The 18,695-nt window shown below is 53.0% G+C and overlaps 7 protein-coding genes and 1 non-coding gene across 8 annotated transcripts; 2 read left to right on the top strand and 6 right to left on the bottom strand.

Annotated features, from left to right (window-relative positions):
* Positions 1-1,203: 1,203 nt before the first annotated feature.
* QC762_0093600 (uncharacterized protein) lies at positions 1,204-2,265 on the bottom strand (the record flags this gene model as incomplete). The annotated part of the gene is made up of 1 exon (XM_062884085.1): positions 1,204-2,265. One exon carries the CDS (start codon positions 2,263-2,265, stop codon positions 1,204-1,206), a length of 1,062 nt encoding a protein of 353 aa, XP_062740497.1.
* Positions 2,266-2,303: 38 nt separating this feature from the next.
* Positions 2,304-2,558, bottom strand: QC762_0093590 (uncharacterized protein; the record flags this gene model as incomplete). The annotated part of the gene is made up of 2 exons (XM_062884084.1): positions 2,304-2,456; positions 2,520-2,558. 2 exons carry the CDS (start codon positions 2,556-2,558, stop codon positions 2,304-2,306), a joined length of 192 nt encoding a protein of 63 aa, XP_062740496.1.
* Positions 2,559-3,071: 513 nt separating this feature from the next.
* On the bottom strand, positions 3,072-3,801 carry QC762_602960 (uncharacterized protein; the record flags this gene model as incomplete). Its single annotated transcript, XM_062891984.1, has 2 exons — positions 3,072-3,111; positions 3,173-3,801. The coding sequence occupies 2 exons, from the start codon at positions 3,799-3,801 to the stop codon at positions 3,072-3,074; spliced, it is 669 nt and encodes a 222-aa protein (XP_062740495.1).
* Positions 3,802-4,106: 305 nt separating this feature from the next.
* Positions 4,107-4,548, top strand: QC762_602965 (uncharacterized protein; the record flags this gene model as incomplete). The annotated part of the gene is made up of 2 exons (XM_062891985.1): positions 4,107-4,292; positions 4,336-4,548. 2 exons carry the CDS (start codon positions 4,107-4,109, stop codon positions 4,546-4,548), a joined length of 399 nt encoding a protein of 132 aa, XP_062740494.1.
* Positions 4,549-5,214: 666 nt separating this feature from the next.
* QC762_0093560 (uncharacterized protein) lies at positions 5,215-5,787 on the bottom strand (the record flags this gene model as incomplete). Its single annotated transcript, XM_062884083.1, has 2 exons — positions 5,515-5,787; positions 5,215-5,453 (listed from the first exon to the last, which is right to left on the bottom strand). The coding sequence occupies exons 1-2, from the start codon at positions 5,579-5,581 to the stop codon at positions 5,215-5,217; spliced, it is 306 nt and encodes a 101-aa protein (XP_062740493.1). The 5' UTR covers positions 5,582-5,787.
* A 311-nt stretch (positions 5,788-6,098) lies between these two features.
* QC762_0093550 (uncharacterized protein) lies at positions 6,099-7,582 on the top strand (the record flags this gene model as incomplete). The annotated part of the gene is made up of 2 exons (XM_062884082.1): positions 6,099-6,123; positions 6,234-7,582. The coding sequence occupies 2 exons, from the start codon at positions 6,099-6,101 to the stop codon at positions 6,539-6,541; spliced, it is 333 nt and encodes a 110-aa protein (XP_062740492.1). The 3' UTR covers positions 6,542-7,582.
* A 6,967-nt stretch (positions 7,583-14,549) lies between these two features.
* QC762_602970 (uncharacterized protein) lies at positions 14,550-18,119 on the bottom strand. The gene is made up of 2 exons (XM_062891986.1): positions 15,025-18,119; positions 14,550-14,968 (listed from the first exon to the last, which is right to left on the bottom strand). Exons 1-2 carry the CDS (start codon positions 17,671-17,673, stop codon positions 14,711-14,713), a joined length of 2,907 nt encoding a protein of 968 aa, XP_062740491.1. The 5' UTR covers positions 17,674-18,119; the 3' UTR covers positions 14,550-14,710.
* A 470-nt stretch (positions 18,120-18,589) lies between these two features.
* QC762_0093530 lies at positions 18,590-18,663 on the bottom strand. The gene has a single exon. It is a non-coding gene; the product is annotated as a tRNA-Val (tRNA).
* Positions 18,664-18,695: the final 32 nt, after the last annotated feature.

Here is an 18,695-nt window from a genome sequence, read left to right as displayed (position 1 = left end):
AGATCAGTACCCACAACCGGCACGTCCCGTCGGCACACCATTCCCTCCTCCCCCTGAGCAACGGCCCGGCACGGAGAGGTGGCATGTGCGGAACGGGTGGAGGAGGTCCGCCAAACTTTCCAACGGTCGACTAAAAACCAACCTTAAATCAACGTCCCCCCATCTCAACAACGGTTGCCCCACACAATCATCAGATTACCACCCATACATCGAGCCATGTTACCGAAACTCCGAGTCAACATCTATTGATTAGCAACCGCACCTCCTATTTCATTTCCCAAAAAGAGATCCCATGCTGGGCCTGGACCGTCCGGATCTGCAAAGAAATGAGTGATGGTGGGCCGGCCTACCAGACGGGCCGCATATCAGCATACATACGAGAGGGGAAAGGAAGGAACCCTGGGATGATCATGTCGACCCGACATAGGCGAATCTCCCATGCCATCTCATTCGTTCTCTTCCCCCCCCCTCTTCACTTCTCACAACCACCCAAACGACAGCAGCATATACACACAACACACAACAAACATCATCGACAAACAGTTCCCAAGCACACAGCCAACAAGACATTGACAGTTAATTCCCAGTATATCCTTTCCCACTCCCGGTTTTTCCGACTCACACGTACCAATCGCTATGTCCGCATTTATCCACCACACTATAGTTCATACAAGAAAAGTCCACCAAAGATAATCCTCCCCCAAAAAAGCGCGGCATCCCTTCCGCCTACCTGAAAAGGGATAACAATCCCATACAAGAAGAAAAAAAGCCCGGTGCCGCCTAGCCAACAACCAAGCCCGCCGCGGCGGTGCTCAAAGAAGAGAAGTCAAAAGATGTCGAAGAAATGAAAAGAAGCGAAAAAGGAGTCTGAAGAAGAACACAGAAGAGAAACAGAAAGTCACAAAAAAGAAGAGAAAAAAGTGCCACACAATGGCATATGCCCCAAACATCCTCCACAAAGACATTCCAACGCCCAAAAATGCACCGCGGCCCACAACTTCTGCCAATTGTACAGTGGTATCATCTATGCAAAGCCACTCGAAAGCGCGATCAACTTCACGAAAATTCCTGCCCGGCGAAACTTGCATCCAAACCTGCGGAGCTAACCAAAAAATGATCAACAACATGCTTTTGACATCCCACGGAAAATCGCACCGCCGCTCCCATATCTTGGTCTTTGAATTGCCCATCTCATCATGAGTATCATTGTTGTGGTGGTGGTGGATCCCTGGGGTGACCCGGGTGATCAAGGAGACCGCCAATATCAACTCGTGGTCGATCTCCTCGAGACTGCCTCTCTTGTGGCTGCGGTTGGGAAGGACCCGTGGAAGGCCCAAGGTTCAACGGTGGAAGCTGGTACCCTTGCATCTGAGGCGGCCGACTTGATGAAGGATGAATCTCGCTTCTGGGTACCTGGTAGGAGGATGACGTTTCTGGGTAGCTAGGCCTGTTTGGAGATGGGACGTAACCTGAGGGAAGGCCAGGGCTCCTTCCCGTCATTATCGATGGTGGCGGGGCTCCAATGGCCATCGACTGCCTCGCTCCGTAGGGCGAAGGCTCTCCTAGCCTTGATTGCCTCGGATCGAACGTCGCTGACATGGGCGTGGGCTGGGAAAACGACAGGGGCGTGGGCTGATAAGGATATGTGTTGTCTCTTGGGTTCGGCGAGGGTGTCGGGTACTGATATGGTCTAGGTGGCTGGATCTGGAGGATTAGTACGACAAACCAAACTGAATCTTCCTTCACCAGCCCAAATCGAGTTGGAAATTGTCGATGCTGACCATCTTCTCCCTCAAAGGTAAGATGCTCCACCCTCCAGTCTGTCTGGTATCTTGCAATGTCATCTGCGCCGAACCCGAGTCTTTGAGCAAAGTGGGCTTGCTCATCGACGGTCGTCATGGCCGGCAGTCCCATCTCTCTGTTCCGTTGCTCCTCCTTTGTCTGTCGGTCAATTCTCTCGGCCTTGCCGCGATCACCGGGTGCAAGTACATCCTCCAGCAGTTTGAAACCCGTTCTCGACGGCCGTCCTATGGCGCTGTAGAAGGTTGCCGATGCCTTCAAAAACTCCAGGCCAACTACCCTCAAGTATGCCACTGGTTCTTCGGGAACCCTTGTTGTCGATATCGATAGGGGAGCTGGAAAAACGTTTGCATCAGCTGCCAAACCTCGTTCGAGGAATCTCGGTGCGATTGATTCGGCTGGCTGAGATTTCAGCACGCGATACGACTGAGTTCGTCGGAGACTGTCACTTTGAACCATACCCATCGTGGAACCCGAGCCATACACGGATGTCAAGGGCCTTCTCATGGCCTCTGCTGCACTTCCCATCCTCCCCCCACTTTCATATCTCGTTTGGTTATCGTCTCGAAGCCGGGGTCGCCCGCGCTTCTTGTGCTGGACGTCGACGCATTGATCGGCCTTGTTTTGAGAGACACATCGGCTACAAGGTCGCTCCGCTGTGAAAACAGTCAGCAGATTCTCTAATCGCAACTTCGAAGTACTTGGTGAACAGAAAGGACAAGCAGTTGGGATTCCTCATCGACAAAGCCCATTCCCATCTCGGCGCCACCATGGCTAAAACGATGGTGGAAACAGAGGCGTCCGGGCCGTGTAGTTGCGGGAATCCCACCACACCTCGAGGGCAGCGGCCCGGTTTTGCCGCAGGACCAAGCATCCGCGCTGCAGTAGCGAGCCAACTGTCGGCGAGCTCATCCACGCATAAGCATGCTGGATTATCTGCATTCTCCTACCCGGGCCCGGAACATCATGGAACCCGCTTGAGAACCACCTCCACCCGTTCCTGCAGTCGGGCGGCCCAAGAGTTCCCAACCCATTCGTCACTGGCCTAGTGGGTCGTCTCATCTTGAGTATGCCATGCCAAAAACAGAAATTGCTCATAGGGGTATACCGCGTCACACTGGTGTTAGGCGCTAGTCAATGCCGCGCCTAAAACAATCCCGGAATTGTTGACAATATCATGTCAATCAAAACCAGGGATCGCATTTGCGGTGCCGCAGGGTTGGCGATGCCTGCTCACACTCTGCGTCCAATTTCTGTCCTGCTTCTTGTGATCAATCGGGGCGAAAGGGCTCTGGGTACCTACGGTCACATCTGCAAGCTGTCAGTCTCGTGTCTTTAGGCAATGCCAACAGGTTTTGACAGGGCAACCAACCGAAGGTGGGCTTTCTTGCACGGCACACATGCGGATGCCACATGCCCCTTGGTCTTCCTCGCCTTTGCAGAGCTATGTTGAAGAGGATCTTGCAGCTGTGAGTGAAGTGCTGAAGGATAGGTTTGCGAAGCTGCTAGCTGTCCCGATGGCCCAACTGCACTGCCTGTGCCTGGGATTGGGAGATATGCCGGCCCTGGTTGTCCACCGATGTGGCTGGACAAATGAGAGTAAGTAAGAGGCTGAGGTGCCGGTCTCTCAGATTGCTGTGGAGGGAAAGAATATGCGGTTCGTTCTGGTGGATCGGTGAGGAACTGCCGAGAAGGTCCGGCTATGTTGCTCGCCTGCGCCCTTTCGTGACCTTGTGATGTTGGGATTCCACGGTAAACATCCTGCGTGATGGGCTGATAGCTTCCCTGCGCCCGTTCGGCTGCCTCCTGGCTGAGTTTAGGGGGGATCGATGGAGATCCTGACATGGGGGGAGAGGGATAGCTCCTCTGACGAGCAGCACTTTCAGTGTCTGCCCTGACCCAGTGCAAGTCGAGACTCAAGGCGGATCGCGCCAGGTCTGATATCCCTCGGCGTTGGCCGAGAGGTGTCCAGGAGTCGTCACCTGGATGGCTGCGCTGCATGGAGGAGGCGGCTTTGGCGTAGCCAAGAGCCCGGAAGGGGACCGTCTAACTCGGCTCGAGGGCTTCGATGAGGACGGCGTCGGTGTAAGCTCAGTTAACACGATGGTCTCACGGAAGTCTCCGCCTGGGGAGACAAACTTCCAGACCGTACCCCAGATCCAGAGACGCTGATCGACATTACCCGATGCAGCCAAGTTCAAGAGTGTCACTGCCCGGTGTCCTCGGGGGCCAGAATATTTGGCGGGTCTCCTGAAAGAGGTTTTATGATGTTTTCGAAAAGATACAAAAGTCTGACGTGGGGCGAGATGGCAAGTGCTTCGGAGGCGGGCCTTTGGCGCCTCTTCTTTGGTCCAAGACAGCGGTCCCCTTTTGAGGATGGACGACAGCAGGATCCGGCCGAACTGAACCGGCCGCTTGTTTACTGGAGAAGGAGTCGGCTGCAGACGCACGAGAAAGGAGGCCTGGTTGTCAGACAAGCGATGACGCAGAGGGTGATTCCCGGTATGGGGAGTCCTGGTGAATCGAGTATCACAGCACAGCGCGCACAACCGTGTTAGTGCTCTGCGCCAGATGACCGAAGATTGGAGGAAGACTATCGGAGAGCTGCAGAAGAAGTGTATCGTCACCCTGTTCGTCGTCTGGGGAGCTGGAGGCGTGAAAAGGCGCGCGTATGGATTGGTGCCCAAGGTGCTGGAGAGGTGCCAGGTGCCGGGTGGTCGTCGTGCCGTATATATCGATGCTCGGTGATACTGCTCTCAGGCTGGGCGGCTAGTGAGAGTCGGTCGGTTGAAGGAGAGATTTGGAGCCAGTGGAAGCCGGTGGTTTTTGTGCGACTTAAAGAAGAGCAACGGCGCATTTGAGATGGGGCCAGACGGAGCAGGGATAGTCGTAGGTAGGTCACCCTGGTAGGTGGATGGCCATGGATGGCTGCAAATCGAAGGGTAAACCACAATGCCAGCAAACCCCCCGGTCATCTCAGGGCTGTTACAGGGCACAGACAGTGGAGGGGGGGAGGGGAGGGTTCAAAATCGAGAACGAGCCCAGTCGCTGCGGTGGGAGGGAATGGGTAAGTACTTTTTGGGCATCTGGGTGCCTCCCTGCTACTTCTGCTACGGTTAATATGACCGACAGCTAGACTGGGTAGCAGTGCACCAGTGCCGTTGCAGACAGTTGGAACCGAACGCTGGGCAACGCACCCAGTAACGCACCATGCAGACGGGTCGCCGATGGGAGACGTCGATTGGCCCAGGGCCGCTCCGCTGTATCGTCTCTTTTAGTGACAGCACTGAGATTTGAGAGAGAGAGGGAGCTTCGCACGTTCATCAACGCGTCCGTGTCCCGTATCAAGACTCCCGTCTGGAGCTGGCCTGCCCCGGAAATCCAGAACGGATGCGCAACAAGGGCCCACAAGAGCTATCTTCCGAGTGCCGCCGAGATGACGGGGGTGGGGCCGGATGTCGATGATCTTGATCCGCTGGCGCGAGATGAGGAGGACCCAGACGTGAGTAAAGCTATTCCTGTCTCGTTGGGAGCCGATCCGGGGAAGAGTAGTGTATGTAGATACGGAGTAATCTGGGGTGACAGCTCAGGTGATGGATTGCTCCTTCCAGTATTACGGGTAGGACGGTCGTTCTTGCCCCGGTTATCGACAGCTGGGTCACAGTTGCCGTTAGAATTTGACATTTCGGTCCCAGGACGGAAGGAACCACCAACATGAGGTCTTGGAGGGGTATGCCGGCAAGCACGAGCTCCCCTGACAAGGACCCGGACACCAGAGCATGGGGGGACAACCTAGGTGCCGCTACCAAAAACCCGTACAGCAGTGCACTGGGAGACTGGTAAAGGCACCGTGGTGGCATGCTCTTGTGGCGGTAATATCAATGTAATTAAGAGTTACCTCAACTTCCTCATCTTGGCGCGCAGCTTTTGACAGGAATTACCCCAGATGTGGCACGTCGTGAGGTATTTTATCAAGCAGGGCCAATTTGGAGGGTGATATGTGCAAGGCTGACCTCCAGTACATGCACCCTTCTGAAACCCTACATGGCCGTGCCTCGAATGTGTCAGCGCCACGGGCACATCCAAAGTTCTTTTCTTCAGCTTTGGAAGAAATGGGGTGTGCGGATATGCACCTGCAGCAGCCCGCTGTGACGACATCTCGCTCAGGTCCGCGGCGAGGTGGTGTACCCATCGTGTACAGTCTGATCTAATCTCCTTCGTCAACAGCATCACCAAGGATCTCCCGAGTTCATGCTGTGTCAAGTTTGGAGGGGTCTTGTCTTGGGTTGACGGTGATCATGGGCGTTATCGACGATGCTATAGGTACGCTTATCTCCGCTTTGCTCTTCGTCTCCCTCAAAGAAAAGTCTTTACACCTTTTTGCATCTTTTCATCATCTGCTACATTAGTGACCGTTTGCGTTGCAGTGCTAGGCGGTTACACCTTTTTTGCTGTACCCACCTCGCCCCCATCCTGGCAGCGAGGCCGCTATCGTACGGATCCCGATTCCCGACGGCATGGGCGGGGGTTCCTCGAAGATTTACCGGTGTACCTCTCTCTCCTCTCTGCCAACCTCGCCCTAACCGAGTCGTCTGATCTTTCCAATGTCCCGGTGTCCATCACATTTCATCCGGTCTTTGAGTTACACATCATGCCCCTCCCAATTCGGCCAGGCAATGCGTTGCCCGCAGCACGCTCGACTCGGGAAGCGAGCCGTTTGGGCGGGTGGATTTCTAAATGAGAAGCAGCTCCCACCCACAATCAAGAGAAGGCCCATCCCGTGGCCACATTCTTCCGTTTTGGAGCCGCCGTGAGCGTGCCGAGCAGCTGTCCCCTACATGCGCTAACATTAGCCTTACCGCTTTTATCTGATCTCCCCGCCGTCACAAAATTTCCGAAGCACGGCGACGGTGGACGGCCCTCTCCGGGGAGTCAGATCTCAACGTCGGCGGCCGTCTCAGGATGAGAGGGGATTCCGGGTCGCTGAGGAAGGAACCTAGAAGCATCCGACCACCTACACCAACCTTGGAAGCTCGGAACAAAAATCAGGTCGGATTGCTGAGGGTGGTTGAACCACCCCACCACTCCCAGTATGGCACTTCACCAGAGCTCCGGAGCACGCAGGAGCGAATCACAAAAATCGACCAATGAAAGCTGCAGACGGTGTCTCAGTCGATTGGAAGCTGGTTACACAGCACGAACATCTTCCATCGGTTTGAGCACACAAATCTCGTCATCCCAACTCACGCGCATATGTGCGGCAGGAGTTCGCCCAACAATCTGATTGCTTTGCCCCAATAGAGGCAGGTACAGGTCGGTAAACCGTGTGCTGCGAACTGTCATTTGGACGGCAGATCGCCCCTCCACGGCGCGCACAAATTGCGGCCGTGGCATGCGGTTCCGTCATGGTGGTGCTCCCCCTGGCACCCCAGTGGCTCCTTAGCATTTTCCACGCCGGTGCTGTTTTTTACAGGATGTCCTGGCAGAGAAAAAGGCACAGACCTCGAGATTGAAAGCACGCACAACGGTGCGCGTCCGGCGCAATGAACACCTATGGAAGCATCATGTGGAAGGGGAGGCATTATCCTCTACAGCATGGATTTCTAGCGCGGATATCTGGGGGTGGGTGGGCGCGAAGTCAAGATAAAGTACGTGTAAGTCATCAACCCCTAAACTTTAATTGATTTCCTTGTTGGGTCTGGTGCGACATGCCCGTGGGCCAGCCAAAAAGGGTAACATCGTGCAGGACGTCGATCCCCAAGACGCAAGCTGGGGCCACCCGAGCATCAACAAGATTTGATCAGATCCCATGTCACATCCTGGGGCCGGGGCCCAGACGACAACACCCGACGGACGACGGCAAGATCACCCACTGCTGCCTTTAATTGGGCTAATATAAGTCAGGGGTTACAGGGAGCATCGTGTGGCCCTTCGTGGGTGCGTGTCTTGGAGCAGCAGATGCCATTCTTATCACTGTCCGTTGACAACAACACGCCGGAGAAGCTCTCTGCCGAGGATCATGCTGTCACCTCCATGAGCTTCACGTCGCATTCTTCAAGGATTCAAGGTCGAGATGCCTCGGTTACCTGCCTTGGTCGTGACAGGTCATGGCTACGGACGGAGGACGTCTGGAAGTCTCGGAGATATACGAACTGGGGACGTGCCGAGTCGGGCCCGTCCTGAAGCTCCGGTAGTGCTCTGTACGCTACGAAGAAAGACGCGAACAGGCAAATAACGGCCGAACAGGCGTCGGTAGCACCAAGCGCCCGTTTGCAGTTAGTGATGTGGGGGAACCACGGCGCTTTGGCCATGGAAAATCGCTTCCATGATTCTCAGTGTTTGGAAGCTTGGCGCCTGTCGTTGATCAAACTTGACTTTTGTATCAGCAGCAAGCATGACGAACCTGGGCAAAGGCACTATTATTTGCCCAGCTCGGCACTTGGGAAAAAGAATCAACACCAACACCCGGATCTCAGTTACTGGCCATGTCTATCGGTGCTCATGCGGACGCCTAGGGGAAAACTGGTCCGCCCCATCACCAGTTATCAGCATCTTTCTCAGTCTGCATACACTACTGTAGCTGGTCCCCCGCCGACTTGACACCCCGCCAATCATCACACTTTCCGTTCTCCGAGGTAATCCAGACTTGCGTCGAGAGGTTACCTTCGGGGAATGCAGGGCCCATTTCAGGACCAAGTTGGGCTGGGCAAGTCGCCGAAAGAATTGGAACTTGGGAAAAGCGTCCGAACGACACTGCTCGTTGAAAAATACATCGTCGACAGAAGCGATGAAATGGATGCCTCTTTGGTTCTACGGGGTCCATCTGCAATCTTGCATTTCCCCATCGAAGCGCTGTGCACCCCACAGACGGTTGCACTCGTCTCGTATCGTCTTGTCTCGCGTAGCCTCGGTTGGGCTCGTCCGGTCTTGTCTCTTATCGACGTCAACAGGGCAGAGACAGAGAGTGGAACATTTCTTTGATCGATGGGAGATCGACACGATCCTTCCCCAAATTGCATGCTGGGTAGCCAGTGGCAGCATGTAGGGTAGCTTCGACTTCTTTGTCTTTGCTGTCATGACGGATGTCCACAAACGGTCCCTCTATCACTGCTATCACGGTGCATCGTCCCGTCTGTGACTGCTGTACCTGCCGCAGGAAGAAATTACAATGGTGTGTTGACTCCAGAAAGATCTCTTGTAGGACACTGGTATCAGTCAGGGTCATCTTTCAGCTCGTCCAGGGCTATGTGCCCCTCGACACGGAACCACTGTCTTCCGTCAGCACTCTGTACCTCTTTGCCAGAGCCGTCGACCATCATTTGCGAGCAAAAAGAGTTGACGATAGGACTTTTGGACCCATTGGTTCTATCTTCACTTCTCTCATCCTTGCTCCAAAAGCCCATGTAGTGTGGGGAACCATGAGCTTTCCCGTCGGCCACCGGGCACCGCCGTCAAATCTTCTTTTCTCTTTCCTTGTCTCCTCGTGGCCGGGAAATTTACCCATCACCACGGGGCTCATTCCGAGTCTGGATACCCTCCCAGTTTGCTTGCTATGTCACTGAGTCCGGAGTGCGCCAACTAATCTGATAACTGATCACATGTCAAGACCACACGTTGTCTGATGGATCTAGATACTCTTTTGACTTTTCATCTGCTACTCCAAAGCTCTAGACCCCAGGGCTATTATACCACCCCCGTCATTGCCCCTCCTATTTCCAGCATTTTCCAGTCCCGCACTCGCTTCTGCATTGCTTGCAGCTTGCTTTTCTGCACCACCAGGTCGCTGCAGATCATGCTCCTTCTTCCAGGAATTCGAACGTCAACTGGACCGGCCTTTCAAGAAATCTCAGTACATATCATCATCAGGCCTCCTCGAGAGAGGGTGTGTGTAGTGGAAAACCTGCCGAAACCATCACGTCAACATCGGACGAAAGGGGGTTCCGCGGCAGGATCCATCGCCGAGCGCTTGGGGTGCTTGGGGTGCTTGGGGCGAGCAACCCACAGACAAATTCCTGCTTGCTCCTGCGAAACGGGACGGAAGAAAAGATGGGATGAAAAAGTAACCATCCACGGATGCTGGTTGAGAGCCAGCTCCGTAGGGTTGCAACCTTTGGTAGCGACTGCGAACGGCTTTGGTCCTGTCCCAGATTCTGCTCTAACAGACGGAAGACCCGCTCGCGATGCAACGGTGCTTTGTGCTCACCACTCCACCACGCAACAACCCAGAATGACACGGCAGCATCCTGGAACTTCTATGTACACACTGACGGGTTCGCTTTCTTCTACTACTACTCAAACCCTGGGTTTTTTCTTGGGGGCTGCCCCCCCTGTCAAAATGCTGACCCCCCTTTTTATGACTTGACTTTTGGCTGGGCGGCAACATATCCCGCAAATGTGTCCGGTCATCCATCTAGAAGCTCTTGGGCTGCGTCAGATGTGATGGGGGGATGGGGGAGGGAGGATCCGCTCGTTGACCCTGAGGTGACGATAAGTTATTTATCTTTTCTTGCTCAACCCCGGATATAAAAAGGGGATAATAGGTGGTAAAGACCGCACGGCCCAAGGGGTAAAAACAAGGGCCTAGATGCTCAGATCTGACAAGAGATCTCCCCGTCTAGGAGGTCGATCTTACCTGGCACTTGGTCAACTTTTGGGATTGGGGGATAACATACACACACACACACAAATGACACAGCGAAAAGGCTTCGAGAGCCGCCCAGTGATTTTTGTTGGAGTCTCGCTCATCCAATAGCTGCAGTCTTAAGTGTATGAGGCCTTATATGATCGCCCTGACCTATGCATGCGGTTCGCAGATCTACGCCGTTGTGTCCTTTAATCTCGGCTGCATTGGTCCTGAGGCGGGAGAGGGTAGCATTCTTGCGTTACAAGGTATTTACCAGAATGGGGTGCCACGCATGCTCCATGAGGAGGAGGGAGAGCTTGACTTGGCCAAAGTAGGAAAGTCGGAGGGTGTTGTAAGGCTGGTCTGGCCCTAAGCTTGCAGGTTGTCCGGTGGATATGACTGACTGGCTACCTCACTGTGATGATGACTGGTGGATCTCTACCTGCTGTTGAGACAATTATAGGAAGGAGAAAGGGTATTCAAAAACGCAGGCCAAGGCTTTTTTCTTTTTTTCTCACGGCTCGGGTGCTTATTCCGACGGAGAATATTCCCCTTGGAAAATTTCCCTAAATTTGGACAGAATTTTGGAAGATGCAGCTCTTTCCTGCGAGTGCTTGCTTGGTGCATGATGGGTGAGGATGACATGAGGATTATGATTTTCATGGGTAATGGACTCTGGGACTCAGGATCATGCCATCATATCATGGAGCTGATCAACGGGGATTGGAGTATCAGCAAACAGCTACTGACTACCACCTCATACTCCCAGCTGCCTTCCAGGTTGACAACAAGCATTCCTCATCCCGTTGAACCACCATGGCTTTCCACTTTCTTCCCGCTTCGATCCACGGATCAGTTGCCATTCATTCGTCCGTCTCGATCGGTTGACATGGCCTTCATCGGTGAGACGCTATATTCAATCCGAGAGGCCCACGCAGAAGCGAGGGGAATGTGTTCTGGAAATAGTACACGATGATTTCGCAGTACTTTAGCCCGCGACCTCCGCCAGATGCGCGGGATATTCTTGCTTGACCACCACGGCGAGATTAACTCCTTGCTTCCGTTTCCTTTCTTGCAGGACATGTCTTTCCCTGTATACAGCCGGGATTGGGTACCTTTCATGACTCCATCACGAAACAAGGTCAGATAACTTGCTCAAGACAAAAAAGACAGGGAACCCTGAGCAGGAAGCAATTTTCTCTCCGGCTACAGTTGCCGCAGGTAGACAGTAAGAATGATGCCCAAGTTTGATCAGTTACATCATCAATCACGAGCAGTAGCAAAGACCGGGCTGACCAAGATAAAGCAACACCAGATGAGTGTAACATTACTTCCCTCATTGCAACGCCCATCACACACACATATGAAGCAAGCAAAGCCCAGTACATATTCCCGAAGGGCCGCGAATCCGTACCCCAAGAATATCATTCCAGGGATATGACAATGTAACCTTTATCTTTTGTCCCAGTCAAAAAAAAAGAAGATTCCGTACAATCCCGGCAACTTGGTTCTATATCCGCTTCGTGAAGAGGTTCCAGTCCGCCGTTGTTGGTAACACCCGTACCCGTCGTTCAACTTACCCGCATCCGGACCCGGAAACAAAGAGTGTGGATGGAGAGCCTATCGTTGGGTGCCATGAACCTGACGGTCGGGACGGGATTGGGTTGGTTGGAGCTGGAGATTTGGACGGGTGTGGGTTGGTGGTAATCGGTGCCGAGGGTTGAGCGGCGGGTGACTACACGACTTGGGTGTGTTCGGAGGCGGGTTGGAGGGTGAGAGGTCCGATGAAAGACAGGGGGGAATGTGATGTTTCTAGGAGTATTGAAGGAAGAGATGAATTCATGTGTAATTGATGTCATGTAACTCGAATAGACTTGATATACAGCAGACTTCCACCCAAGGGCTCTCAAGAGGCAGTACAATGCATGCAGAGATACAATCCCCTTTCCAACCTCCAGTCCCCAGGCCCACCTGTATGACAAGTCCACACTACTACCCAGCTTTCTACGCCAACCGGAAATTTTGTCTCGCTCAGCCGGAGATCCAGTCATCGATGTAGGTAACGATAGTAATGTCAAAAAGACAACGAAGCCACAACCAATGATACCAGCCAACTACCAACCACTTCGTATCGCCTAACCTAGTTGGAAACGGTGTTCCACAATTCCGCCAGCAACAAAGTCCCTCTCCCTCAATCGAAGCAGTAAGAGAAGGAAAAGGCTTCGGCAGATCGCAGAAGAAGGAGATAAATACCCCTCTCCATTTCTTGTACCACCCTTCCACATAGATTCACTTTTCTTTTCTCCAGTACCCTTCCGAAGATGTCTTGCTCTCCCAGTGTTATCGACGGCGGCTTGCTGCGCAGATCAGATGGGAGATGTGGTTCAATGATGGCACGGCATGAGCTTGCAGAAAAAACGTGTATACAACGCTGAAATTGACATGTAGCCCCCATCCTGGTGTCCATGAGTTACAGAGCCAACGGCCGTGATCACCGCATGATAAGATCGTGCCATGTAGGCACCTGTAAGAGCCCTACCTGACATCCCGGAGCGATCTACTTCTTTTGTTTATTCCCAGGTCTCAAATAAAGTGGCCTGGAGATCTCATGGGCTAATTCAGGGGTAAGAAGGGAGTTGCTCAAGCACCAAACATTTCAGTGTTAGTTGTGTTAATCACCAGGGCAATAAGCTTTACTTGTAAGCGTTATAGGTACCAAAGCACCAGATAATACAACATGTCAACAGACAAAATAGACACATGAAGATGATGCATTGTCAACGTGGAACTCTGAAACACTTCCTTGTGTAGGCGAACAAGTAGTTCAAAAACACTCATTGCACTATACAAAACCGATCCCCATACGCCCCTATCCAAATCAATCTTTATCATCTAAGCAGCACTATCAAACCCATCAAAAGATAAGGAAACTCGCCTCACAACCCTCAACCAGACACAGATACTCACTCTTTCCAAAACCCCAACAATCCCCAAAACTGACATATTGACAATCAGCTACCTAACTACAATACACCGCCTCGCCACAGCATAACCTCGTCATCACACCACATCACCCCAACCACCCCTAAATCCCTCCCCCTTCATTGGCACCAACAACTGAGACATTTTCCCGGTAACCGTAACCCTTTGCAACCTTGGGTAAGCAAGTAACAAAAACAACATGCACACACACACATACACAAAAAAAAAAGAATTTAATATATCGTACACAGACCATCCGCGTGTTTCCGTGCTCCCTTCGTTTCATGACTTTGTATTGCACCCACTGAATCTCACATCAACAGAGCTATTAAAATACCAATCTTAACCATCAAACCTCGAAACCAAAACCCACGCTACTACAACCATCAGTGAGTGCCCCAAATAGGTATTATAATTATACATCACCACACAGTCCAGCAGGATGCCAAAAGTCCAGAGAGAAAAAAACAAGGGTACCTCCCAAGCAGTGTAACAAAATCCCATCCATGCAAAAAATGCAGTACCACCCTTCCTCTTAACCTTCCCCCTAGCAAGTTCAGCTTGCTTCTTCTTCCGCCGCTTCCTCCGTGTGTGTGTGTGTGTGTGTGTGTGTGTGTGTGTGTTTGTGTGTGTGTGTGTGTGTGTGTGTGTGTGTGTGTGTGTGTGTGTGTGTGTGTGTGTGTGTGTGTGTGTGTGTGTGTGTGTGTGTGTGTGTGTGTGTGTGTGTGTCGTGTCAGTCTGCACTACATAATACCGCAGCAAAAAAGTTAAGTAACTAGTAACCTAGTACCATACATCCACATTACATTACATTGCATTGCATGCGACGCCGCCACAGGATGCGTAATGCATATGTAGGTCAAGGTAGGTAGGTACGTACACACATGTCTTCTGCAGCAGTTCCATGTCACGTTGGAAAGTGGAGGGAGGGAGAGGTTCGAGAAACCAACTGTTTGTTGTTGTTTTAGTCTAAATCAACCCTACCCCTGAATCTTGCCCCCTGATCGTAGGCCATACATAACCCGGAATTTTACGACCCCTGGTTGGTGATGAGAACATTTAACCCTGATATCAAAAGGGGACAATAATCAATGAACCTCACAACCAATGATCATAATCTCCACTCATTGACGCCCTCGAAACTCCTCGTGATGAAAACCATGAAAAATATCTCAATTACAATACCAATACACGCTATCTTCCTCTTCCACTTTTTCTCTCAAAAGCAAATCAAAAACAAACTCCGCTCACATATGTACCCATAATAGCCATGCCTCATCATCCATCATCATGACCACCCCTTTCTTACAACCGACTCTGAACAGCAACACCCTTCCTATCCACCGGCCACTCCGCATCAGGCCAGACAAACCGTATCGCCTCCCAGATATGCTCCACATGCACAATCTCCAACCCATCCTTCACCTCCTGCGGCAAGTCCTTCACATCCTTCCTGTTCTGCGCAGGTAGCAACACAGTCTTGACTCCCGCCCTCAACGCACCAATAAGTTTCTCCTTGATGCCACCGACGGCAGTGACGCGGCCACGGAGGGAGATTTCGCCCTTGACAGAGAAAGTTAGCATCTTGCGTAGAGTAGATGAGAGAAGAAAAGACATACCGTCATGGCCATAGTAGGCGGCACCGCCCTCCCACTAAACAAACTAACCATCGCCACCGCCTGCGCAATCCCACTGCTCGGCCCATCCTTGGGAATACTTCCACTAGGACAATGCACATGAATGCTCCTCCCCTTCATGATATCCTCCCCCGGGTTCTGCGTCAACCCAAGCTCGTACGCATTCGCCTTCACCCACGTAAGCGCCACCTCCACACTCTCCTTCAGCACATCCCCCAGTTTACCCGTGAGCTGCAACCTTCCACTGCCCGGCATGTCTGCCACCTCGATAAACAGGATGCTCCCATTCCCTCCCGAGCTATACGCCACTAAGCCCGTGACAATCCCCGGCCTGCTCGTCTTCTCCGCAATCTCCTCCTCAAACTTCTCAATGCCGAGGAATCGCTCAAGATCATCCACCGTCAGCACAGGATTGTACTTCTCCGGGTGTCCCGCATCCTTCGCATCCGCGTACTCAACCGCCTTCCCCCTCAACACCGACCCAATCTCCCTTTCCAGATTTCTGACCCCCGCCTCCCGTGTATAACTCTCAATGATCCTCCCCACCACCTCCTCCGTAAAAACAACCTGCTCCTCCCTCAACCCGTTGACCCTAATCTGCTTTGGTACCAAATGCTGCATGGCAATATGCCTCTTCTCCAACGTGGTGTACCCCGGAATGTAAATCGTCTCCATCCTGTCCAGCAGCGGCGCCGGGATGGTATCCAGGCTGTTGGCTGTGGCAATGAACATGACCTTGCTCAAGTCAATAGGGATGTTGATGTAGTGATCGACAAAGTTGTGGTTCTGCTCCGGGTCGAGAACTTCCAGCATGGCAGCAGAGGGGTCGCCGTGGTGGTTGGAGCCGCCAATCTTGTCGATTTCGTCGAGCAGGACGACTGGGTTCGCCACGCCGACTTTCTTGAGGCCCTGCACTATAAGACCTGGCATGGCTGCGACGTAGGTTCTTCTGTGGCCGCGGATTTCCGCCTCATCGCGGACGCCGCCGAGGGAGATGCGGTGGAACTTGCGGCCGAGGGCTGTAGCGACGGAGCGGGCAAGGGAGGTCTTGCCTACACCTGGGGGGCCGACAAGCAAAAGAATAGGGGACTTATCAACCATTCTCTTGCTGCGAAGAATCTCAACCTTGGCACTATTAGCCTTGATCTTTTCCTCCAGGGCAGTAGTTGCATCAGCAGCCTTCTCGGCCGCTTCCTCCGCCTCCTTAGTGTCACTGTGGGCACTAGTGGCCCCAAGCTCCTCCTCCACCTTCTTGATCTCCTTGTCAACCTCCTCATTCACACTCTGCTTCAACCTCAGCACCGCCAAGTACTCCAGCAGCCTCTTCTTGACCTTCTCCAACCCATAATGATCCTCATCCAACTGCTTCCTCGCCCTCGGCAGCGTATGCGGTCCCAGCCGATCATCAGTCGTAACCGTCCACGGAATCTCCGCCAGCGTCTCCAGATATGTCCGCGTAACAGCATACTCAGCCTGCGCGGGATGGATCTTTTTCAGCCTCTTCAATTCCCTCTCCGCCACCTTGGCCGCCTCAGGCGAAAGCTTCGTAGCCTCCAGCCTCTTGGCCAACTCCTCAATCTCATTCGGTTCCTGATCCTCCCCATCCTGCCCCCCTCCTCCAATCATCCCCTTTGGCTGCTGCCCCCCCGAAAACATTCCCGGCAACCCCCCCACCCCAGGCAACCCCCCCTTAACCGGCACAATCGTCCCCCCCCTCCTAAACCTCTCCCTCTCCTCCTCCTCCTTCCCCTTATCCAAAAACGGAAACATCCCACTCCCCGTCGTGCTAATAGCCGTAATTTTAATCCCCCTCTTCAACCCATTCACCTGCCTATCCAACAAATCAATCACCCTCTGCACCCTCACCTTCACCTCCACCGCCGCCAGCACCATCAACTTCTCCTCATAACTAGCCTCCACAATATTCGCCATAAAGTCCGCCAACGCCCCCGGCTGCTTCTGCCGTGTAATAAAGAGATCCAGTCTCCTAGCCAACAAAGGCGACAAACCCTGCTGACCAGATCTCGGCAACATGGCAGTCAACCTAAGAATCGCAACCAACTCCCGACTCAGCATTTTGAGGTGGTTAAACAATTCCTGGAGCACCACCCCGCCCTTTTCAAGCTCGGTTGCATCATCGACGAGGTCGATGACCCTGCCTTCGAGAAAGCCTCTTTCGGTGTTGGTCCAGGCTTTTTCTAGCTTTACGCGGCAGATGCCCTCGACTAGGAGGGTAAACTCCCCCGTTCCACGACCTTCGATACCCGTGATTTTGGCGTCGACGCCGTAGGGGAAGAGGTCGTTCTTGGTGGCTTTGGAGGGGTCGATTTTCGGGGGTGGTGTAGATGGAGAGTCTTCTTTCTGGAGGAGGAGCTGTTGACCCTTGTAGTTGATCAGGGGGGAGGCCAGGGGGAGGCAGGCGATGGGGATGGTGTCTATTCTTCCGCTGGGGCCGGATTTGCTGGAGGAGGTGGAGGCGGCTGCGGCGCGGGTGTAGACTGCTGCGAGGAGGGAGGCGACGTCGGGGCGGAGGGAGGAGACGGAGATTCGTTGGATTACTCCCGGAAGAAGAACCGCGCCTGGGGGGAGGGGGAGGATGGGGAGGGTTATGGTTTGGGTTGGGCGGGGCATGGTTTGTTGTTGATGGGAGCCCGGTAAGGTTTTGTTGTTGTTTATCGGTAGAGAAGAGGTTGTTGGTTCGAAAATCGCGGCGTGTGAAAGGAGGTATTATACTGAATCGGGTTCGTTGGAAATAAACGTTTATTCAATGTCTTTGTCGTTTGGGTTGCTAGGTCAATGGATGTTATTTGTTTCTTTAGTGATGCGTTGAATCGACGATTGATGACGTTACTATCACCATCTGCTACTCAAAGCCCGACAGTTAAACACTGCAGCGGAGAGGTTTGTTGAAAATATACCAGAAACTTGCCCTGGTTCTTTAATGTTGCAGTCGTAGAACCGCAGAGAAAGCAGAGGCGTTCGACAAGTCGATTGCGAGTGGTTGGTGTCGGCGAACCCAGCAAGCACATGCCGAGGCAACAGGCGCGATGTCGCCCAGGCGCGGGACCAGCTCACTGATTGGCGATTGCTTGGGCCGGGGGCCCAATTGCCGAGACCGGCCGGCCACTTACACGCCTTTCCGCCATCCCGAGCTGGGGATTCTGGGGATTTCTATTTCTTTGACTTGTTCAATTCTCCCATGGCATGATGTTTATTGCAGTTGACTGCATCGTGATCACATTTGAGACGGCGTCTTGAGTGAAGAGCTCCATGGTGCCACAGGTCATTTGCCGCTTTGCCGCTTGCCTCATCAACGGCAAGACCCTCAAGGTGCCCAATAGCCACCCAAAAGAGACCAGCACCTTCTCTCTGGACTTGAATCTTTCCAACAGCCCAAGGCTACCTCTTCAAACACCTCCCACGAACATCCCCGGATTTCTTTATCCATCGTCTCATCGCCTCCCACTTTTCTCCACCCATCACGCCCCCACCGCAACCTTCTCCACATGTACTAATCTTCCACTGCTTTTTTCTGACAACAACCTATGGTTTCGTGGTGTAGTTGGTTATCACGTCAGTCTAACACACTGAAGGTCTCCAGTTCGAGCCTGGACGAAATCAAAACCATATCTTTTTCCATGCTGCTGTTTCCT

The sequence above is a fragment of the Podospora pseudocomata genome, chromosome 6 (assembly GCF_035222375.1).
Source record: "Podospora pseudocomata strain CBS 415.72m chromosome 6, whole genome shotgun sequence".
NCBI classification, from domain to species: Eukaryota; Fungi; Ascomycota; class Sordariomycetes; order Sordariales; family Podosporaceae; genus Podospora; species Podospora pseudocomata.
Note: the sequence above shows the minus strand (reverse complement) of the source record. Positions and strands in the feature narration are given on the sequence as shown.